At 43.8% G+C, this 24,212-nt stretch overlaps 1 protein-coding gene across 7 annotated transcripts in view; it reads right to left on the bottom strand.

The window, feature by feature from the left end:
* Positions 1–12,907: 12,907 nt before the first annotated feature.
* PLS3 (plastin 3) overlaps positions 12,908–24,212 on the bottom strand; it is a 93,296-nt gene continuing 81,991 nt past the window's right edge. For all 7 annotated transcript variants that reach the window (XM_043570567.1, XM_043570570.1, XM_043570571.1 and 4 more), the window contains 7 exons: positions 22,089–22,284; positions 20,489–20,567; positions 18,957–19,071; positions 18,600–18,733; positions 17,256–17,379; positions 16,910–17,034; positions 12,908–14,103 (listed from right to left, as the gene is read on the bottom strand). In XM_043570567.1, the coding sequence (XP_043426502.1) occupies positions 13,971–14,103; positions 16,910–17,034; positions 17,256–17,379; positions 18,600–18,733; positions 18,957–19,071; positions 20,489–20,567; positions 22,089–22,284 (906 nt within the window). In that variant the 3' untranslated portion in view covers positions 12,908–13,970. The remainder of the gene's footprint in view (positions 14,104–16,909; positions 17,035–17,255; positions 17,380–18,599; positions 18,734–18,956; positions 19,072–20,488; positions 20,568–22,088; positions 22,285–24,212) is intronic.

Below are 24,212 nucleotides of genomic sequence, written 5' to 3'. Positions count from 1 at the left end.
GCCTGATTGAGACTCTCTCTCTCCCTCTCCCTCTGCCCTCCCACCCACCCCCACCACCTGCCAAAATTTTTCCCACTGGAGCACTTGAGGCTCAGACACTGGGTTTGTATGCTGCTCCAAACGTTAACCTATATTTTTCTTTTGTTTCCATAAAAGTGCCTATTATTACCTGATTATGTGCTAAACAAAATAGAGTCTGTATGATGGCTAACATCACCTGCTACACAATTAAGGCCTTACACGACTCTCAAAATAGCATTACGTTGTTGTATGTGGAAAATAACTCAAATGTGTAAAGCAGCTCTGCAAAACGGAATGGCATTCGAGGTCTGGACAGCTGCACGAGGAGGAACATGTGTCACTATATGACAAAAATGTAACAGGATTGCATAACATAAAATAGAGTAAATAAAGCACCAATCTGAGTAGCCGTATCTTTTAGCAATCCTGTTACATTTTTGTCATGGAGCCCAGCGTGGAGCTTAAACTTGCAACTCTGAGATCAAGACCCAATCTGAGTGATGCTTGACCAATCGAGCCACCCAGGCCCCCCTCAAATTGGTGCTTTAAACCATCCCTCCCTCTCCTTTAATGATTGGTTGGACTGGAGGAGGATTTTGGTCAACTCTCCAGGATCTTTTCATTGGGCCTCTTTGTCTCATAATAATATTTATCTTGTTATGTTGTCTTCTCCAATGTCTCTCTGCCTGTTGCCGAGACTCCCTCACTGCCGTAACCTCAAGCTGACAGATGATCCTTTCTACATAAGGAGATTCCTGTTTGTTGCCTACCTTGGATTCAGCTGCCTCTGCCTTTCAAAACTCCTGCATCCCCAGCTGACCAATGTTGATCCACTGGTAGGGACATCTCTAAGTCCCTCTTCGGCAGGAAGGAGTTACAGAAGAGAAGACCTTCCACACTCAGCAACCTCAAAGACTGAAGGGTCAAAATTGTTTAGGGGGGGAAATGACGAGAACTAAAGCAAGGGAAATGGTAGCTGAAATTAAATCCCCTTACAACTTGCAGCCCACTGACAGACACCTGAGCGTGACCTTCCTCAAGGAACTCATGGCTGCCTTAATGTTGCGGTTTCTTTCAGTAGAGACTAAAAGCAACCTTATCTTGACAATAGCCAGACCTCCAAGGTCCTGTAAACCTCACTTTCAGCACAGAGAAATTCCTTAGAAACTTACGTTATCTCTAACCCCTCATCCTCCACAAACTGAAAAGGGTATATAATCAGTATATCCTTCACTGGGATCTCCAATCCCAGTGAAGCTCTTTCTGCCCACAGGTCCTATGCCTCTGCCATAATGAAAGCACCTTTTTCTACCATAAAACGTCTCAAGAATTTTTCTTGACCATTACGCTTGGTGACCCTGCATCATGTGGACACATTCTGATTTTCAAGTTCAATACTCAGTGCATCAAGTTCACTCCCCTGGACTCTGCATCCCCCTTAACTCCACAGTTCTGTCTGGCTTTCTGGGACACAAATCCTGACCCCCACAGGCTTGGCTGCACCCTTGTGGGGTTGGGGGGAGAGTAGGAGAGGCTAGTCTGGCAGAATGTTCCTGAAGTCTGAATGCTCACCTGTTGTAGGCAGGCAGATGGGTATTTCAGGACAAATACACACCCATGGTTGTGGTCAAAGGGACCTCAACTTCAAGGCCAAATCAAAAACTTTCCCAGACGAAGCCTTTTGTTTTCCCGCTAAAGGAAGACTATATCCAAAGGTTTAAAATGTTCCTTGCACCTTGAAATAGACGAGGCTTCGTTATTGTTTCATCCAAGCACCAGGAGCGTGGTGAACTTGCGGGGCTCTGTTAAATCTTTGGCTCCATTTTAGGTATAAAAGTAGCACCCTGTAATTTGGCCACTAGATGGCAGGAGTCATCAAACATAACGTGAAAATGGCTCACAACACCCCCAGGTGGTCACCAGCGCGAGTCCCAGACAAAGCAAGAGGAATTAACCAAGTTTTGATGAAAGGCATTCTTCATATGCGGGTCTTCCCAAGTTTATCCTTATGTTGATAATGATGTTAGCAAGTATAATTCTGATCTAGATTGTTTCCACACGTCTCCACATTTAAGAACCCTTCTAAGAAAAACCACTTTTATCAGAAAAAAAAATCTGAGACTTTTTATGGAAACAGGGCAAACCCAGAGGCTCCCCTTTTGTGCAAAAATGTGTTTCCAAGGAAATCTCCACGAATTGTTAAGCAAATTCCCTGAGCACATGTGAATTCAATCATGAGGAACTGATTCAAATTTCATTCAGAGCAATTACTCACAGGTTGGTTGGTCGGTTTGTTTTACAGAGAACCCATTCTCATTCATTCATTCATTTAAGTAATCTCTACATCCCACATGGGCCTCGAACTCACAACCCCGAGATCAAGAGTCACACATGTGATCAAGAGTCACAAGAGTCACACATGGGAGCCAGCCAGGTGCCCCCCAGTTAGATCTTTAAAATCATTAGTTTCAGAGCACCTGGGTGGCTCAGTCAGTTAAGCGTCCAGTTAAGACCTCAGTCGGCTCAGGTCTTGATCTTAGGGTTGTGAGTTCAAGCCCCACACTGGGGCCCGAACTGGGCCTGGAGCCTACTTAAAAAAAAATTCACGGTAAGTTCTTCAAACTCTTTCCAAGGTGAAGTGGATGGGTTGCAAAATTATTTACCTCTTTTTAGAAAATAAAGCCAGAGGAGACAGGAGTGGGCTGAAGGAAAACTGGAGACAAGGAGACCAGTTCTGGGCTCTTGGGAAGGGGGTAAAATGTGAGTGCATTTTCTCATTGCTTTCCTTACAAACCACCTGGAGATGCAGGCAGTGGTTTCCAGGGTCTGTAGTGAAACATATGGGAATTATTGCTTATTGAAGGAACCATGAACTGCCTCCATAAAAGGGTGTTTGAAAGGACTTAATTTAGGGGGCACCTGGGTGGCTCAGTCGGTTAAGCGGCTGATTTTGGCTCAGGTCAGGATCTCGCAGTTCGTGGGTTCAAGCCCCACATCAGGTCCTGTGCTGACAGCTCGAAGCTTGGAACCTGCTTAAGACTCTGTGTCTCTCTCTCTGCCCCTCCCCGCTCACACTCGGTCTCTCTCTCTCTCTCTCTCTCTCTCTCTAAAAAATAAATAAGCATTAAAAATTTTTTTAGATAAAGAAGGGACTTAATTTAGGATTAGAATTTGTATGAAATGGCTTCATAGAGAGTTTAAAGAATTAGTGCTTTGCCCTTGCTTGGATGCTGTGATCTATTAAGAAATAAATATTTGGTCTTTGGTTGCTGGCACACTGTTCCTATAACCGTTGGAATCTCCTGGGTGATGAGTGTCTTTTATATGCTAATAAGATGACAGGATGTGGGGGCCTCCAATGAACTTCCTGACAGGGGCTGGTCCCAGAAAGACCAAAGCCTGAAGTAAGAGAGTTGAACCTTGCAGCCCCATCCTCTGACTTCCAGGGAGGGGAAACCTACTGGAAGGTGCATTCAGTCACTCTGAGAAGTGGCCTGGCATCATCCCATCCGTGGAGAACCTGAATAGAACCAAAAGGCAGAGGAATGCGAATTCTCGCTCTTTCTTCTTGAGGTAGGATATCCATCTAATCATGCCTTCAGATATCAAAGCTTCTGGTTTTTGGGCCTTCCAACTCTAGGAGGTAACGATATTGTAGTCTCCGCAGAGTGGAAAGGCGATTCAGTTAGAGGACCAGTAGACCGTGAGTACTCAGGTAAGGGAGGACGGAAGGGAGCGGTAAAAGTCTCACAGTCTTGTTTTAGGGGCCTCTTGTATCTCTGATTTTTCATTAGCCTTTTGCAACGAATCTTCCAAAGACGCTCTTTTGGCATTTTGAAGCCTTTTAGAGGCTTTTTAATGCCAATTAAAATAGGTAACCCATTCTGTTTGTTTGATTTACTTTCAAATGCACTTCTTAAATGTACAATCTTGTCTAATTGGAACGTTTCCCCATGATGGCTGTTATGGTTCTTGGTTGTATTAGTAGAATTTTGCCATTTTTGTAAACATCTATGGCTTTCAGGCACTGTTGTTCTTCTTTTTTTAATGCTTATTTTATTTATTTTTGAGAGAGAGTGAGAGAGCAGGGGAAGGGCAGAGAGAGAGGGAGACAGAGGATCCGAAGCAAGTTCTGTGCTGACAGCAGAGAGCCCTATGCGGAGCTTGAACTCACAAACCGTGAGATCGTGACTTGAGCAGAAGTCAGACGCTTAACTGACTGAGCCACCCAGGCGCCCCCGGAAAGATTTCTTTATAGTGGCAGATGTCCTATGGTTTTTACTAGTTAAGTTGTGCCTACTTAGATTTTGATGTGCCTTTGGTCAAAACAGTCTGAATTTCTTGTCTTAATTTGTTTCCCCAAGTCCCGCAACAGTTTATGCTGTGGATTTAGCTTAAGGTGTTGTGAATCCCGTGATGGCTGCCATCTTGCTTTCTTAGATTGAGGGATACCCATTATTTTCCCTTATTGAAATAATCCTTCCTTATTCAACCAGACTTACTGTTTCTGGCTGCCTGTGCAGAATTCCTGACAGTTGTAAGGACCTTCCAAAGCTTTTTACCATGTAGGTGAGGCCAGCCACAAACCCAAATGTTGTGGCTCACTAAGTCCCACCTGGAAAAATCTGGCGCTTCTGACACCCCAATCTCCCACCCAGAATGATTAGGACAAACAAACTGGAAGAACTCAGGATGCAGAATGAGCAGAACTTGATCCGAGAGAAGCTTACCAGAGATCCCGCAGAGCAGCTGAAGAGTCAGCAAACCAAAAGGGCTCTGTGGGTCTCTTCACCGCCATCTTGGAGCCATCCCTGGAATCTTCAGCGGCTCTCCTCAGGTTCCATCTCATTGCCAGAACTGTCAAATGACAAAACTAAAGTGATTTAGCAATGAGTCTGATGTCCCTTATTCAAAGGAAAACAGTCCATGGCTTGGGGGCATACGCTCCTCACAAACAGTTGGGAGCTCTCCCTGAGGATTTGGGGCAAGAGCAAATTTTACAGAGAGCGTTACAAGAGGCAGCTCGGAAACAGGCCAGGATTGGGTAGGAGGTGGGGGATTTCCCTATAAAAGCTAGCAGGTGTTATTTTCTGGGGTGAAGGGCAAGTAGTTAAAGCTTAGTTGGAGGATGGTGGCTGGGGTATGTTTGGCTTCCTGGACAGGTGTTTCCCATAAGTGCGGGCTGACTTAGGTTTAGATTTGTGATGTGGCCAGACCACTGGGACAACTTCCTTCTTGTGGGTCCTGAGGTACAAATGAACTTTATCGGTAAGTAGTACAGCAAGCAGTGTTTGCTACAGCATCAATTTCCCCTTGACCAGGTAAGAGGTCATTGAGGACCACGTGATTGCCCATAACAATCCTAGCTAATGAGATTAGGCTAATTTGTCTTTCAGAGTTGAAGTTGTGTTACTTAGGATTTTTGTCAGGGCCGAGGCAAGTTTGGGGCCACGTTTGCCCTAACAGGGTGATTGCAACTTGTATGGTATGCCTAAAGCCAGAGTCAGGTATGCCTTCTGGGAGTTTGTTGTTGTTGTTGTTATTTTATTTTATTTATTGATTTTTAATGCTTATCTATTTTTGAGACAGAGACAGAGCGCCAGCGGGGGAGGGGCAGAGAGAGAGAGAGTGGGAGACACAGAATCCAAAACAGGCTCCAGGCTCCGAGCTGTCAGTACAGAGCCTGACACGGGGCTGGGACCCACGCACTGTGAGATCACGACCTGGGCTGAAGTCAGATGCTCAACTGGCTGAGCCACCCAGGTGCCCCTGTTTTGTCTTGTTTTTGTTCTTGTTTTTTTTTTAAATAAGCTTGTGTGCTTGGAAGTTTCTGGTAGTATTTTTTCCAGAGGAACATGTTCCCCTGGTGGGGTGGTACATTTTAATATCTAAAAATCCACACTTATATGAAAGTCTGCAAAGCATCTAATATCACAATTATCCTGAATACACAGGATAAATTAGTGTATGGCTGACCAGTATAAGCCTATCCATATAAAATGTAGTACCCCAGTTGGGGGTAAACTGTATTGGGAATATAAGTATCATTTATCACAACAAGTAAGCCAGTTTGCTGTCCTTAGTGGTAATCTTTTTTAATGGTTATTTTATTAAAACATTTTTTTGTAATGTTTATTATTTTTGACAGAGAGAGAGACAGAGTGTGGGCAGGGGAGGGGCAGAAAGAGAGAGGGAGACACAGAATCCGAAGCAGGCTCCAAGCTCTGAGCTGTCAGCACAGAGTCCAACGCGGGGCTCGAACTCACCAACTGTGAGATCGTGACCTGAGCCAAAGTTGGACTCGTAACTGATGAAGCCACCCAGGCACCCCGATGTTTTTTATTTTTAAGAGAGAGCATGATCAGGGGGGTGGGGAGCAGACAGAGAAGGAAACAGAGGACCCAAAGCGTGCTCTGTGCTGACAGCAGAGAGCCCCATGGGGGGCTCGAACTCATGAGCCTTGAGATCTTGACCTGAGCTGAAGTCAGATGCTCAACCGACCGACCCAGGCACCCCCTGGTGGTAGATTTCTTGAGTGAAGCTAGAAAAAATTCAGCAAAGCAGGGAAGGATGTGTTTTCCTGGAAGTAATTTACTGACTTTCGTGGTCAGGAGAGTGTCAATAGTACGGTCTACTCCCGAGTGGCTTGGTTTTTTTTTTTTTTTTTTTTTTTTTTTTTTTTAAATTTTTTTTTTCAACGTTTATTTATTTTTGGGACAGAGAGAGACAGAGCATGAATGGGGGAGGGGCAGAGAGAGAGGGAGACACAGAATCGGAAACAGGCTCCAGGCTCCGAGCCATCAGCCCAGAGCCTGACGCGGGGCTCGAACTCCCGGAACGCGAGATCGTGACCTGGCTGAAGTCGGACGCTTAACCGACTGCGCCACCCAGGCGCCCCCCGAGTGGCTTGGTTTTGCTGATAGTATTATCATACAGCCTTAGCAGAAGCATTCTGATAATGTGAGGTCAAGGTCTATTTTCATAAGGCTGAAGGTCAGGACTAATGATAGGAGGGAAGTTTATTACATACCAGAAGGGGCCTATAAAAGGGAATCTACCTTCTGCGATGTTGAAAGGAATTGGTATTAAATCACGGTCAGCGGGGTCTGCTGGAGGATGTTAGATGCAGCCATTAGTTAAATTCAGAGCAGTTGCTACGACCTGGGAAGAAAACGTATAGGAGAATTTCGTTTTCCCTCAAGTGCCAGAGGAAGACCACTGGGGGGTTCAAAACAATACAATGAAGATAAAGGAGGTCACATTAACGTGCTAGAGGGCATAAAGAAAAGTCAGAAAATTAATCTCATTCTGTCACCTTGGCTGGAACCTCTCCACTTCTGATGTCAACGGCTTGTTTTGTTGTCGGGCGTAAGTCATCCATTTCTGCTGTCAGCAGCTTCTGGAGGATTCCTAAGAACCTTCTGTTGAAGGTGTTCTGATCGAATGGATTCCAGAGGAGTGGGAGGAAGTGAGGCATATGTATTAAAAGTTTTATATACTTACAAAAACTCAAGTATCAATGTCTTGGGGTTTTACTGATAATGCCAGTTGTTGACCAATATCGAGTAACAAGATACTTAAAAAAAAAAGTTTATTTTCAGGACAGAGAGACAGAGAGAGAGAGAGAGAGAGAGAGAGAGAGAGGATCCCAAGGAGGCTCCGTGCTGACAGTGCAGAGCCTGATGTGGGGCTCAAACTCATGAAGCGTGAGATCATGACCTGAGCCGAAGTTGGCTGCCCAACCAACTGAGGCAGGCACCCCAACATCTCAAGGTCTTTTAACTCAGCATTTATTTTATAGGGGTTCCTGGAGAGGTCAGGAAATCTCTTTGTTTCTAAGCCATGTTGACATCGTGGACTAACCTAAAATCACATACTTACTATCCATGTAAAGTATCCTCTTTTTATATTTTGTCAGATGGTAAGTCTGAGCAAGGGCAATTCATTGAGCCATCTGAACCAATTTAATTTCCATGAGAAGCTTATATTTTAAGGAGAAATTTAAGACTGCGATAGCATATCCTGTTCAGCAATTTTTAGCTTTCCTTTTTTTGTGTTCGAACCGTTAACAACTACGACTAAAGCATCGTCATCGGAGAGTCTTTAGAAGGTCTGTCTAGGGCATAGATAATCTCTTAAGGGGCACCTGGGTGTCTCAGTCCATTAAGCATCCTACTCTTGATTTCAGCTCAGGTCATGATCTCACGGTTTGTGAGTTCGAGCCCCGCATCGGGCTCTGTGCTGACAGCTCGGAGCCTGAAGCCTGCTCTGGATTCTGTGTCTCCCTCTCCCTCTGCCCCTCCCTTGCTTGCACTCTCTCTCTCTATCTCTCTCTCTCTCAAGAATAAACATTAAAAAAATTTTTCTTTCTTAATTTGAGAGAAAGCAAGCACACAAGCAAGGGAGGGGGCAGAGGGAGAGACAATCTTAAGCAGGCTGCATGGTCAGTGTGGGAGCCTGCTGCAGGGCTCGATCCCATGACCCTAGGATCTGGACCTCAGCCAAAATCAAGAGTCAGCTGCTCAACTGACCGGCCACCCAGTGCTCCAGAATTGCCCTTTCTTTTACAGGAGCAATCTTTGTATTCTCTAATGGCCATTTCAGGAAACCCAAAGATATTTGAAGCATAAAAGACCTCTTAATAATTTTATTATGTAGTCTGAATTTGAAGCCTGCATTTGGGAAAGGTGAAATCAAGAATAGTTGTCAGAGGGGTGCCTGGGTGGCTCAGTCGGTTAAGTGTCTGACTTCGGCTCAGGTCATGATCTTACAGTCTGTGGGTTCGAGCCCTGCGTCGGGCTCTGTGCTGAGAGCTCAGAGCCTGGAGCCTGCTTTGGATTCTCTCTGCCTCTTCCCAATTTGTGCTCTCTCTCTCTCTCTCTCAATAATAAATAAACTTTTTAAAAATTATTTAAAAAAGTTGCTAGAGACACAGTTTAAGTCGTAAGTGACTAAAGACAAGAAATATTTACAATCAACATTGCAAAACCATACTAGATTATACCCAGGCTCAAGCTGTACTGGGAATGAAGAAAAAGCAGCAGCAATATCTCATATCAGCCAGGAGAGGGAGATGTTTGTTCATTTCTGAGAGTTGGATAGCGTTCCTATTTTGTCTGCCTTCATCACCAACACAGAGGATGCTGGTGTTCTACGAAGGCATTTATGCTCACAGGAGAACAAGGCATAGCTGTGAGTGCCAGGCCAGTTCCCATACGTCAGGGGCTATTTCCATTTTGCATTGGTGATTTTGGACTGTGAGAAGGCTGTCTTACGTATGTGTCTAAGCTGTCCAGCCTTAGGAGGAGCCCCTTCTGTGAAATCTGAATGCAGCAGTTTTGAAATAGGATTTTGAAACCAGGAAACAAGGATGGGTCAAATCTGGACCTCAAAAAGGAACCTGCAGGATTAAAAAACAAAACAAAACACCCGAAAAACCTACCTGGCCCTTTTTATCACCCGTCAAACTTGTAACAAATGAAGAACCAGCCAAAGCATCACGTCGCATTGGGGATTTTACTGATCGCCACCACCTCTAACCCCTACGCATTCTGTCTGCCACTGTAAACATATTTTGAGAGAGAGCGTACAAGCAGGGGAGGGACAGAGAGGGAGGGAGAGAAACCCAAGCTGGTTCCATGCTATTGGAAAGCCTTCACCGACCGAGGCACCCAGGCATCCCTACCACTGTAAAAATCTATACTTTCTGACTTTGTGCCCCTGCCTGATACAAACTTCCCTTGTTCCATTTGATGTTATGATGAGTGTGTCCCAGAGAAGCAACTATAGCACTCAAGAAAAAGAATGGGCTTCATGCAGCTCTCTATGTTGTTTAATTTCCTGTTGGGTGCGGAGGTTACCTAAATAAAACCTTAAAGAATTTTTTTAAATGGGTGATGGGGATGAAGGAGGGCGCTTGTGAAGAGCACGGGGCGTTGCATGGAAGTCTTGAATCACTCTATCGTGATTCAACTAATTTTACTAATTTTACACTGTATGTTAACTAACTGGAATTGAAATAAAAACTTCAAAACGATGCAGTGAACGGTTTCCAAAACAAGTAAAAAATCCTTGATGTTCCACTCCACCTCCCCAAATAGAAGTATATTTGTACATACTACCATTTATTTTTATTTATTTATTTATTTATTTTAAATGTTTTTATTTATTTTTGAGACAGAGAGAGAGTATGAGCAGGAGAGGGGCAGAGAGAGAGGGAGACACAGAATCCGAAGCAGGCTCCAGGCTCTGAGCTGTCAGCACAGAGCCCGACACGGGGCTCGAACCCACGGACCGTGAGATCATGACCTGAGCCAAAGCCAGACGCTTAACCGACTGAGCCACCCAGGTGCCCCACTACCATTTATTTTTAAAAGTGGGGTAGAATGAGACATCTTTCCTTACATAGTCATAGCAGTTTTTAAATTTACTTTTTATTTTTTAAAGTTTGAGAGTGTGTGTGCGTGTGTGTGCGAGCAGGGGAGGGGCGGAGAGAGGGAGACAGAGAATCCCAAGCAGGCTCTACACTGTCAGCCAGAGCCTGACGCAGGGTTTGATCTCACAATCTGTGAGATCATGACCTGAACTGAAATCGAGTCAGATGCTCAACCGACTGAGCCACCCAGGCACTCCCACAGCAGTGTTTTTAATGACTACAAAAGTATTGCATTACGTAGCTGGACTACAACTTGTTTCATTACAAGATGTATCATAGCACATTGCTATATTTGCTGGCTGCAGAGTGGAAAAATACGACCGTTTTCAGTTTGGCTGTAGTTACCAAATTGCCTTCAACCAGCCATAAACTGATCATTCTTCCATCTGGGAGTTAGAGAAAGCCTGTATTTGCATACCTCCACCAACAGATCATTTATCATTGTTTTTTTTTTTTTAACGTTTTTATTTTATTTTTGAGACAGAGAGAGAGCATGAACAGGGGAGGGTCAGAGAGAGAGGGAGACACAGAATCTGAAACAGGCTCCAGGCTCTGAGCAGTCAGCACAGAGCCCGACGCGGGGCTCGAACTCACAGACAGTGAGATCATGACCTGAGCCGAAGTCAGACGCTCAACCGACTGAGCCACCCAGGCGCCCCTATCATTGTTTTTTTAATGTTTATTTGTTTTTGAGAGAGACAGAGATGGAATGCGAGTGGGTTAAGGGCAGAGAGAGGGAGACACAAAATCCGAAACAGGCTCCAGGCTCCAAGCTGTCAGCACAGAGCCCGACGCGGGGCTTGAACCCACAAGCTGTGAGATCATGACCTGAGCTGAAGTCGGACGCTCAACCGGCTGAGCCACCCGGGCGCCCCAAACACTTTTTTTTTTTTTTAATCAATGAAAGGCAGTTCGTTAAAAAGGCAGTTCTCTCAAATGTTTCACTAAGTGAAAAAGCCAATCTGAAAAGGCTGAGTACTGTATGATTCTAACTATAGGATATCTGCAAATGGCAAAACTAGGGCCACACTAAGAAGATCAGTGGTTTCCAGGGCTTAGCAGATGGGGAGGGACATTAAAGAAGCCCTAAATAAATGGCACGTCATTCATTATACATTCATCAAAACCCACAGAATATACAACAGCAAGGGTGAACCCTAACGTCAACTATGATCTTTGGGTGATTGTGATGTGTCAATGTAGGTCCATCAATTGTAACAAATATACCGCTCCAGGGAGGGGTGTTGATAGTTGGAGAGGCTATGCATGTGTGGGGGGAGGTGGTGCAGAACTCTCTGTACCTTTCCATTTTTTTTTTTTTTCCAACGTTTATCTATTTTTTTGGGACAGAGAGAGAGCATGAACGGGGGAGGGGCAGAGAGAGAGGGAGACACAGGATCAGAAACAGGCTCCAGGCTCTGAGCCATCAGCCCTGAGCCTGACGCGGGGCTCGAACTCCCGGACCGCGAGATCGTGACCTGGCTGAAGTCGGACGCTTAACCGACTGCGCCACCCAGGCGCCCCTGTACCTTTCCATTTTGCTTCCAACCTAAAACTGCCCTTAAAAGACGTCTAAAAAAAAAAAGTAATTCTTGGTTTGTTTAAATTGCATAATCCTCATTGTGAGAACCAGCATTCCCTTTTTATGTTCATTGGTTATAATTTTTTGAATATCGGACTCCTTTGCCCATTTTTTTCTTTTTTTAAAAAGATTTTTAATATTTATTTTTGAGAGAGAGAGAGACTGTGAGTTGGGTGGGGGGGTGGGGAGCAGAGAGAGGGAGACACAGAGCTTGAAGCAGGCTCTGGGCTGAGTGGTCAGCACAGAGCCCGACTCGGGGCTCGAACTCATGAACTTTGTGATCATGACCTGAGCTGAAGTCAGATGCTTAACTGAGCCACCCAGGAGCCCCTAAAGATTTTATTTTTAAATAATCTCGACACCCAACATGGGGCTCAAACTCACAGCCCCCTGAGATCAAGACTTGCATGTTCCACCAACTGAGCCGGCCAGGTGCCCCTGCCCATTTTTCTAATGGAGCTTTTTCTTTAGCAGAAGACAGGTCGTAAGATGTGATTGTCCTTATCAGTTACTCCGGTATGTTTGCAGGAAGCTTGTAGTTATTCCTTAAAGCCGTTTTTAAAAAAAATTTTTTTTAATGTTTATTTTTGAGAGAGCAAAAGAGACACAGTGTGAGTGGGGGAGGGGCGGAAAGAGGGAGACACGGAATCCGAAACAGGCTCCGGGCTCTGAGCTGTCAGCACAGAGCCCGACGCGGGGCTCGAACCCACGAACCACAAGATCATGACCTGAGCCGAAGTCGGACGCTTAACCAAGTGAGCCACGCAAGCGCCCCCACAAACATCATTTTATATAGTGTGCCAGAAAAAGAGAACGTTATCTGGCAAGCGCCACTGGCAAACTAAGGGGCAGAAACATGAAGAGACTAATTATTATGTAAATGCCTTTATTTGAACTAATACATTGCTACCAGATTACATCACTTTTCAGAGTTAGAGTAACATTATGATCTTGAAAACTATAGCAAATAGCTGGACAAAGCAAGAGTACATTAAGTCCTACATACATATTTTTATTCTTTAGTGACCACATCTCCTTGTCTTAGGTGTAAAATTGGAAATTCGATGGTACACTTAGCATATCCTGTCTACGGTCCGAGCACACTCTCTCCTCAAAAGTGTCATTCAACAACATTTTTAAATCCAAAGAGAGAGTCTGAGGATACAGGTTGTAACACAAAGAAGCGTATACTGAACCAAGTGTTTTAAGATAAGATGCGTCAATTGTTTACAGCTTGGGTGTGAGAGGCCAGGGTATGCAAATTGGAAGGTCCGTTTTGTTCCTCTACCTATAATGTATGGTTTTTACTTACTTGAAGACCCCTTAAAAAAAGTAGCAAAATCAGCAGTCTTATTTAATGTAATCAAAATATTCTTAAATGTACAAAAAAGATCATGTAGAAAGAATACTGTAAAAAGATACTGATTTTCAGAATAAAAGAATACGAAAAGCCTCTATTACATTCTGCACAGCCAGTTACTTCTGCCAATTTTCAGTACTACGAACAGAAAGCAAAAGGTACTCCTATCCAAATACCCTCCGACCACAGTTCTCGAATGAGAACGAGCATACTGGATGGAAAGCAAAATTATGGTCTAAGAATATTCATATCCAATCATCTAAGCACGTCTCAAGATGTGGATGTTCTAGGAGGGAAAAAGATACACAGACATAACATACAGCAATGGGAAGTATCCAGGGCAGCAATCTAGGAGGAGAGAGTAAATGAGTTGGCCGTGAGCACATTTCAGGGGTGCCTGACAAATCCAACCTCGGCGATGGGAAAGGGGAGTCGTTTTCATTCAACCTCTTTCCCCCGTGGGCTCTCAGGATGACCAACAGTTCCTTAAGCCATGAGCACATCACCTGGAAATAGCTGACCTGGTAACCATGCACCTGGGAGCAAGGCTGTTTGTATTCAAATTGGTTATTTTACACTCTCTTCATTCCCCTGCCCATCAAGCATGCAAACACGGTCATGACCATCTTGGGCTTTACTTCCACAAGGTCTTCGGGGAGAGCATACACCCGGGCTCCAATTCTTCTAGCCATGGACACCGCGTACCTGTTTTTGGAGGAAACAGAAATTCAGATGAACTTCTTGTTAGCGAAGGACAGGAGAGGAGACGTCGGTTTCCTCTTATCATTTGGCTGGGATGCAAAACTTTCATAGTGTGGGAGTTCGGATGGGAACATTTTGCTTTTTTTGTTCTCTGTTTTGTTTTAAAGTTTATTTCTATTTATTTTGAGAGAGAGAGAGAGAGAGAGAGAGAAAGAGTGCATGCACGTGTGGGAGAGGGGCAGAGAGAGAGGGAGACAGAATTCCAAGCAGGCTCTGCACTGTCAGCCAGAGCCTGATGTGGGGCTCGATCTCACGAACTGCAAGATCATGACCTGAGCCCAAATCGAGAGATGGACGCTTAACCGACTGAGCCACCCAGGTGCCCCTCGGTGCCACTTTTTAAAGGCATACCTATAAACACCAGCCAGGTGAAACATCGATTTATGTATTTATAGCTTATTTCCTTTTCTATAAGGAGTCTGATTTATCCACACGTCCTATTTTTCATTAGGATGTTTGTCTTTAAATACTTATTTTTCAGAATCTATTATTATAAGTTCAGCCCTTGTCTCTTCTTTTTCATGCAAAACATTTTCAAAACTTAGTATTTAGTTTATGGTGTGTGTCACAGTTTTTTTTTCAGACGCTTAATCAACTGAACCACCCAGGCGCCCCTGGGTTTTGTTTTGTTTTGTTTTTTTGATGTCACTCTTAAGTGACACCAGATTTTTAAGCTCTACTGTTTGGGACAGATTTTATCCACTCCATTTCTCCAATATGCAATGAGAAATAATTTTGGAGCACTGACATGACCTGACAATGAAAAAAATATGTATATATAAAATATATATTATATATATAAAAATATATAATTATCCAGACTGGCTATATAATCAATGTTGACAGTTTCATTGAACATGTAAAGGGTAACAGACACTCTCATGTGATCTTAGAGAAAGGGGGTGGAAATCTGTGTCACATGTCAAATCCAAGCTACTTTGGTGGATACAATGAATACTTCCAAAAAGTCAAGGGCGGGGAGTCTACACGGTACATGAATGGAGTGGTCAGAATAAGGAACGGAAAAGGTACACAAAGTACGGGAAGAAAGAACTGATGTGTCCAGTGGAGGAAATTTGCAAGAGCACACTTCAATTAATCCATGAGACATTTCTAGGTGTTTTGTGACACAAATCTTTGAAGAGGACCAAGTCACTGAAAAAGGAAAGTTTTTCGGTGGGCTCGTTTTCAGTGTATGTTAGTCAAGCTTTCATGGGTCACCTGTAAAAGCAAGTCACAGTCTATGTCTTTGGTGGGGAAGGGAAGTGACAGGTGGAAAAGCCCTTGTCAATATCGTTGGCTTGCAGAAAATTTTCAAGGCATAGGTAGTTTCAGTGGAGGGTTAAGCATCCTGCTCATTTAGGGACCAAGATAATAAACTCAACATATGTAGTAAAGGTGCTTTATGCCCAGTAAAAAAGACATCAGTAAATAATGTGTTTCAAAAAAGAATATTTCTGTCTACTCTTATCTATGGCATGAATGTTCTTTTTTTTTAACGTTTATTTATTTTTGAGAGAGAGAGAGAGAGAGACAGAGCACGAATGGGGGAGAGAGAGGGAGACACAGAATCCGAAACAGGCCCCAGGCTCCGAGCTGTCAGCACAGAGCCCGACGCGGGGGCTTGAACTCACGGACTGCAAGATCATGACCTGAGCCGAAGTCGGACGCTTAACCGACTGAGCCACCCAGGCGCCCCGGCATGAATGTTCTTAGCTCATTTTCCTCTTGTAAGTCTGTAGCTGAGTCACATTAAAACCCAAAGTATATTATTTTGGTAATTTCCCAAAGCCACAACTGATTGAGCACCTACTATGTCAGGCATAATGCTAGGCTCATATATATTTTATTCATTTCAAAATTTCTAAGTATTATTTGTTCCCAATCTACTGATGAGTCTGAGGCTCAAAGAGGTATCCTCAGGTGACACCATTCTTCTTGTTTTTAAGCTTATTATTAAAAAAAATTCTTTTTTAATGTTTATTTGTTTTTGAGAGAGAGACAGAGAGAGTGAGCGAGCATGAGCAGGGGAGGGGCAGAGAGAGAGGGAGACACAGAACTCGAAGCAGCCTCCAGACTCTGTGCTGTCAGCATAGAGGCCGATGCAGGGCTCGAACTCAGAGCTGTGAGATCATGACCTGAGCCAAATTTGGGCACTCAACCAACTGAGCCACTCAGGCACCTCTATTTTTTTTAAGTTTATTTATTTTGAGAGACAGAGAAAGAGAGAGAGAGAGAGAGAGAGAGAGAGAGATCACAAGCAGGGGAGGGGCAGAGAGAAGGAGAGACAGAATCCCAAGTAGGCCCCACGCCATCAGTGCAGAGCCCGATGCGGGGCTTGAACTCACAAACTGTGACATCATGACCTGAGCCGATATCAAGAGTCGGAGGGACCCTGAACTGAATGCGCCACCCAGGCGCCCCTTTAAAGTTTATTTTCATTTACTTTGAGAGAGACAGAGAGAGAACAAGCAGGGGAAGGGCAGGAGAGAGGAAAGAGAGAATCCCAAGCAGGCTCCACGCGGCCAACGCAGAGCCCAATGCAGGGCTCGAACTCACGAAACATGAGATCATTCCCTGAGCTGAAACCAAGGGTCGGACGCTTCACTGACTGAGCCACCCACCTGGGCGCCCCTCAGATAACGCCACTGTTCAGCGGCAGAATCTGAGCAAGAATGCGGACGTGCCCGGCTCCAAGGCCTGTGCTCTTGCCAGGATATTAATCACTACTATCATTGGTATCTCTTACTTGGCGTTATTATGCTTGTCATCTTCTGTCAGATTGCCACTCTTAACAAGGTCGTAGTTTATGCAGCCCGGCTGGATGGCATCAATTAAATCCACAACCGCCAAGCTGGAGCTGATCGTCTTGTCCTAGTGTAAAAAGGACAATGAACCTGAGAGTTTCAGTATGCACAAATTAACACGTGATTACTTACAGAAAGCTGCCATAAACAAAGCCCAGTGACTTAAGAGAGTCTTGCCATTAGCCCAGCACTAATTCACACTGACGAAGAAACCCAACAGCTGCCCTTCCAAATTACTGGCACTTTCCGGCAAACATAACGTCTAAGAGTCAAATGTGGAATTCTTGCCTTAAAACTCTGAATGGAAGTTGATTTTCCAGCTTCACTCAATGTTCTGTTCACCCAGCTTACAATGATGTCGTCATTAGCTTTCTGCCCGTCTCCAAGGTCTTCCAGAACATTGAGGGTATATCTAAAAGAAGAAGCAGTGTTGTTGTAAGTGATGAATCACCGAATTCTACGGCTGACGCCAATATTGCACTGTATATGTTAACGCACCAGAATTTAAATAAAAATTTGAAAAGAAAAACATGAAATGTGGGGGGGGAGCCTATGTAACTTAGAACTGTAACATAAACTAATAATAAGGAAAACAAAAATAAAAGAGGTGGAAGAAAAGGTCCTAATCTACTTAAAAAAATTATTTATTTTGAGAGAGAGAGAGAGAGAGAGAGAGAGAATCCCAAGCAGGCGCCATACCGTCAGCACAGAGCCGGATGTAGGGCTTGAACTCACAAACCTTGAGATCATGACCCGAGCTGGAATCAAGAGTCAGATGCTTGGGGCGCCTGGGTGGCTCAGCTGTTTGACTCGGGTCATGAGCTCATGGTTCGTAGGTTTGAGCCCTTAGGTTTGAAAGACTAAAGATTTCATGGAAGGAAATTCATATTATATGAAAAAAAAAAAAATTCGAGTAGTAGTGGCTCACCACTGATCTACCCTTTGTAAGTGGTGCTGGCGGGGGGGATTTCAGTGCTTTCCAGAGCAAGCCCAACAGTCTATTGCAGGCACCTTTTATACCAGTCCAACAGTGGCCATGACCTAAAAGTAGCTGTGCTTTGGCTGGTGCTCAGTCATAAAGAATGCTTTTAAGCATTATAATTATGAGATCTTCTTTTTCAAATGGATCCAGGGACTGTTCATAATTTTTGCTTTTTTTTTTTTTTTAATTCACTGACACTAAATGAAGCTCAAGGCTGCATGCCAGGCTTCCTAGTAAAACAGGTGAACAGGGGTGCCTGGGTGGCTCAGTTGGTTAAGCATCTTGATTTCAGCTCAGGTCACGATCTCACGGTTCGTGAGATCGAGCCCCACGTCAGATCTATGTGCTGACAGCCTGTGTGGGATTCTCTCTCTCTGCCCCTCCCCGACTCATGCTCCTCTCTCTCAAAATACATGCAGAAAACTTAAAAAAAATAAAACCAGGAAATATTCACAGTTCTGCTGCCTGGCTTTCAAGGAGGCATCTCCCACTGAACACCCAGCATGTATTCGTTACTTAAGCCCACTTAAGAGTCTAAACGCAAACATTTCAAAGACATAGTCACTGACACGTCTGCCTGAAAGGAACAAGAAGCAGATCACAGACCAGTACTGCAGCGAAGCGTGAACAGCTCGAACTGCGTACCGTACCTTCTCATCAGCTGCCAGACCAAAGCTAAAGTCAGAGTTTGGTTTCCATCATTCAGGTCCTGCCCTCCAATACCGACCAGGGAGAATTTGGCAGGATGCTTCCCCAATTCAACAGCATAGTTGCAGTTTTCCAGCTGTAAACGCACAGAAGGTAAACGGTCAAAGATCTCTCATCTGTTTACTCCGCGCACATATGTGAGTACGTGTTTGCGACGCGGGGTGCTCCACACATCAAAAAAGGTCAAGACACAGTTCCTGTTCTCAAGAAGCTCAGACTCAAGAGTGTTCTAAACGAAAGAAACACACGGAGAATAAAAACAGCCCGTAACAAATCTGTGTGGCGACTGAATGATCTACCTTTTTCATGTTGGCTCCGAGTTTTGGGTATGGAGGTTTATTGACCTTACTCCAGTCAACAGGAACTTTAATTCGTTCGTACAACTGTAAGATTACCAAGGCGTCTTGTAGGTCACTAAAGATTTAAAAAGAATGCAATCAGTGTTTTCAGACAGCCAGACTTGGTTTCATGAAAAGCAGTAACAGTACAGGGGTGACTAAAACATAGAAAACCTGACCAACGATGGAAGAATAGCTGAAGAAGCTGTGGTATATCTACACAATGGAATATTACTCAGCCATCAAAAAGAATGAAATCTTGCCATTTGCATCAACGGGGATGGAACTGGAGTGTGTGATGCTCAGCGAAATAAGTCAGGCAGAGAAAGACAAATACCATATGATTTCACTCATATGTGGAATTAAAGAAACAAAACAGATGAACATAGGGAAAGGGAAGGAAAAATAAGATAAAAACAGAGAGGGACGCAAACCATAAGAGACTCTGAAATACAGAGAACAAACTGAGGGTTGATGGGGGAGTGGGAGAGAGGGGAAAATGGGTGATGGGCATTAAGGAGGGCACTTGTTGGGATGAGCGCTGGGTGTTGTATGTAAGTGATGAACCACTAAATTCTACTCCTGAAATCGTTATTACAACTATATTAACTAAATGGGATTTAAACTAAAGAAGTAAATAAAACCTAGAAAACCACAGATAATACCCCAGGCTCCTATTTTCTATCAGTCTGTCCCCAAAACAAAGGTAACATCATCTTGCTCACTGGAAATATTTATTGAGAGCTTACTTTTTGCAAGGGACTATTCTAGAAGCTGGGCAATAGGACAAAAATCCCTGGCCTTACTTTAGAGTTAGAGAGAGAGACTAAAAACAAGTATATGGATAAACAGATCATTTGATTTGGGGGTGTATATAACTGCTATGGAGATAAAAGAGAACTAGGGTTAGGGTTAAGGAGCGTTAGGTGCTGGGCCGGGTCTGAATTCGTGGTTTGAATATAGTAAGGGAGTAAGGCATTAGAGGCGGAAAAGAACATTCCATGCTGAGAGAACAGTGAACACGAAGGCCTCAAGACATCATGGATGGTCTACCTAAGGCACTTCTTGGTCTCTGTTTCAAAATATTAACTATCTGTTCCCTAGGGTGTTAGAAAGACATCCTTACATTCTTTCACTTAATGATCATACAGAGAAATAATCTGGGCTTCTGCATATTTGGAACATAATGATGGATGTCACCGCTAAGCATTTTCCACTATAAATGACCGCTGTAAACTAACTTTTTTTGAGAGAGAGGGAGAGAGTGCGTGCAAATGGGGCAGAGGGAGGCAGGGGAGAGACAGAATCTTAGGCAGCCTCTAGGCTCAGTGCGGAGCCCAACACGGGGTTCGATCTTGAGCTGAATTAGGAGTCAGACACTCCACCAGGCACCCTGTAAACTAACATTTAGAAAATGTTTAGAGGTGTAATTATTTCTGTGGCATCCACTCATGACGTTCCTAATTGTTTATAAGAAAAGTAGAAAAGCTTACGCATAGAGATGGTTTACATGGGGATTAACACCAAGAGAGTTCATCCAGTTACGGAAGGTTCTTTCTTCACGAGTTTCTCCTATTAAGAATATTCACAAAGTTTATATATTAATGCAACACCTTGTACATGTGCATATAATATGAAAGCATATGTAAGATTATTTCGTTTCCTCTGTACAGATCTAGAGGTCTTCTCCGATATGAATCTCCAAACATTCTCTCTACTTTCTCTCTACATACATGCTTTTTATTGTTTTTATTTTTTTAAAGTTCATTTCTTTATATTGAGAGAGAGACAGAATCCTAAGCAGGCTCCATGCTGTCAGTGCAAAGCTTCAATGTGGGGCTCAGTCTCACAAACCGTGAGATCATGACCTGAGCCAAGGTCGAGAGTCGGACACTTAACCAACTGAGCTACCCAGGTGCCCCCAGATACATGCCTGTTTTTAAAAATCTATTCATTTCATTTTAAAATTAAAGAATGCAAATTTATAATCAGTTAAGCAATTTAGAGGTTTATGAAGTTTTAATAATCTTCTGTCCCTTGTAATCCTTCCCCAATATCTCCCAGAAGTAACTGATGTGATCAGTTTTACATTAAAAAAACTTTTGTGGTTATATGAACCCTCTATACTCATGAATTTACTTCTTCTTTCTACACATTTATACATCCTAAGCTACACACGAGTACTCATTTTACATGCCTATAATACTACAGATAAGTTACTTGAAACTGGAAAAGCATAAAGAGAGGGAGACACGGAATCCGAAAAAGGTCCAGGCTCTGAGCTGTCAGCACAGAGCCCGACGTGGGGCTTGAACTCACAGACTGCGAGATCATGACCTGACCCGAAGTCAGATGCTCAACCGACTGAGCCACCCAGGCGCCCCATTATTTTTTCTTTTTAGAGAAACAGCATGTGAGCAGGGAAGAAGGGCAGAGGAGAGAGAAAGAGAATCTCAAGCAGGTTCCACGCTCAGCACGGAGCGCGACGCAGGGCTTGACCCCACGACCCTGGGATCCCGACCTGAGCTGAAATCAAGAGTCGGGCTCAACTGCCTGAACCACCCAGGCGCCCCTTAAAGATTTTATTTTTAAGTAATCTCTATACCCTACGTGGGGATCAAATTCAAAATCCCGAGATTGAGACTAGCACGCTCAACTGACTGAGCCTGCCGGGCGCCCCTAGTATTTTTTGAGTAGGGGAGTAGAAAAGGAATCGGGGCTAGTTCTGGTCAGTCCAACCATGGATGAATGAAATAATACTGTAAATTTATAGGTCAAATTTAATGCATATGTATATTTGCGGGGGGAGAGGTTTAAAAAGTGATCTAATTCTAAAATATTAAAATAAAGCACGGGTTTACTAAGTGGCCTTAAGCTAAGTGATCCGTGACTCCTTTACAAGTTTCCTTGTATCATCCTTTTCTATCAGCTGCCACTTTTTACTCAGCCTTTGGGTCTACTTCCAGCAGATATTTGCTAAGGGAAAGTGGATAAGGAAACGTATTAAGTCAAGATCCTGAAATCATCGTGGCCTACGTAACATATTTCCACTCTGTAGTCCTGCACATTAGAATGTGAGAAACCTTCAGTTACCTTCCAATAGAGTCCAGTCAATATCCTGGTTCTCTGGCTTCGTTAGTGCTGGGTATTTATTGAACAGGTTAGCCACAAAGGCCAAGTTCAGTTTGGGGTTTCCACTGACAACATCAGCAGGGGTAACAAACTGTCTGCAACCTAACTTGTCTGCTTGTTGAAGCATACTCTCTGCTCTCTTCAAATCATCTGTTTCCTGTTGAAGTAAGAAGACATATTGTAAAAGGCTAAAAATACTAAAAATATAGAAACGTTTCCCTACAATGATAGGCTGGATATACAATTCTACTTTCTCTTAGCCAACACATGGTATTTATTATAAAATTGTTTGTGGAATGCAACAGAAAGTTGGCTGTATTTGATTGCAGTACCTTAAAAATACCCTAGGTGGCACCAGATGATTTATCTAAGGATAATACATTTAATTCCACTGGGATTACATCTCCTGCTAAAACTCATCAAGAAAAAAGCAAAAACTGCTCAGATTTTTCAGTTGGGCCCTAAGGGAGGTGTAAGACTGAAAAAGAGAAAATAATTATGAGAAAATAATTTAAAAATAATAATCAAGAATCGCAGTTTCCAATGATTTGATTTCAGGTTTAAATTGTGCATTTCAAATTGTAGTTTTTCTCTTCAGGGATTTTTATTTTAGTCTATTTTATTTGTTTACGGTTTGTTTTACTTAACTTTTCCACCCACGAAGCAGCAATGTTGTGCATTTCTGCAAAGAATACTTACTTTCGACTAATTCCTATGACTCCCAACTTGTTACCTTCTTCCCCATTCTATTTTTTTTTTTTCAACGTTTATTTATTTTTGGGACAGAGAGAGACAGAGCATGAACGGGGGAGGGGCAGAGAGAGAGGGAGACACAGAATCAGAAACAGGCTCCAGGCTCTGAGCCATCAGCCCTGAGCCTGACACGGGGCTCGAACTCACGGACCGCGAGATCGTGACCTGGCTGAAGTCGGACGCTTAACCGACTGCGCCACCCAGGCGCCCCAATAATGTTCATTTTTTATTTTGAGAGAGAGAGAGAGACAGAGCGAGAGCACTAGGGTGAGTCGGGGAGGGGTAGAGAGAGAGGGAGACAGAGAATCTCAAGCAGGCTCTGCACTGTCAGCACAGAGCCCAACGCGGGGCTCGAACCCAGAAAATCTGAGATGACCTGAGCCGAAACCAAGAGTCAGAAGCTCAACCAACTGAGCCACCCAGGTGCCCACCCCATTCTATTTTTTTCCCCTTTTCTTTTCCCCCCTGGAAAGATGCATGCTGAGCTCTGGATCAACATAGGGTTTGGTGAAGAATGTGAGTTACCCAATCATTTCAGATCAGTGTCAAAATTAGTTTCTCAGACACCCAGTATTCCCGCCTCCCAATGCTACAAGTAAAAAAACCGGGAGCTACAGGAGGCACAGTTGCTTTGGGATTTTCTGTGTCTAGTGACCTATGTTTGGAAAAGAACACAGCAACACTCTGAGAAGTTCCTATATCTGTACACTACAGTTTGTCTCAGGGCAAATGTGGCACTTCTGGACAACAGTGTCCCCTATAAAAAGGTATTACAATTGGTGGGAAAAGAAGAGATAAAGCTAAAGGAAGCTTGAGGAATGTTACTTTTAAACCAACGCTGCCCAGAATGTATAATTTGAGGGTTTTAACTTTGTCTTTAAATTTTTTTTTTAACGTTGATTTATTTTTGGGACAGAGAGAGACAGAGCATGAACGGGCGAGGGGCAGAGAGAGAGGGAGACACAGAATCCGAAACAGGCTCCAGGCTCTGAGCTGTCAGCACAGAGCCCGACGCGGGGCTCGAACTCACGGACCGCGAGATCGTGACCTGAGCCGAAGTCGGCCACTCAACCGACTGAGCCACCCAGGTGCCCCTTAACTTTGTCTTTAATGGGTGATGCTCCTTAGTTTTTTAACCTCCAGTGCGATACCTTGACTGTGTAGGACTCCAGAACAATGTGTGTTTATTGTGTTACCCTTGTAACCTTCTGCAGCCAGTAACCACCAGAAGATTGGCAATTGAGCGGGATTCAACGTTTCTTCAGGATTCTCTGTGAGCATATAGTGAGTTCCTCTCAGAGCCTTTTCTATTTCTTGTAACCTGTCAGTTAT

The sequence above is a fragment of the Prionailurus bengalensis genome, chromosome X (assembly GCF_016509475.1).
Source record: "Prionailurus bengalensis isolate Pbe53 chromosome X, Fcat_Pben_1.1_paternal_pri, whole genome shotgun sequence".
Lineage (NCBI taxonomy): Eukaryota > Metazoa > Chordata > Mammalia > Carnivora > Felidae > Prionailurus > Prionailurus bengalensis.
The sequence above is the reverse complement of the archived record's forward strand: the minus strand, read 5'-3'. Positions and strand labels throughout refer to the sequence as shown.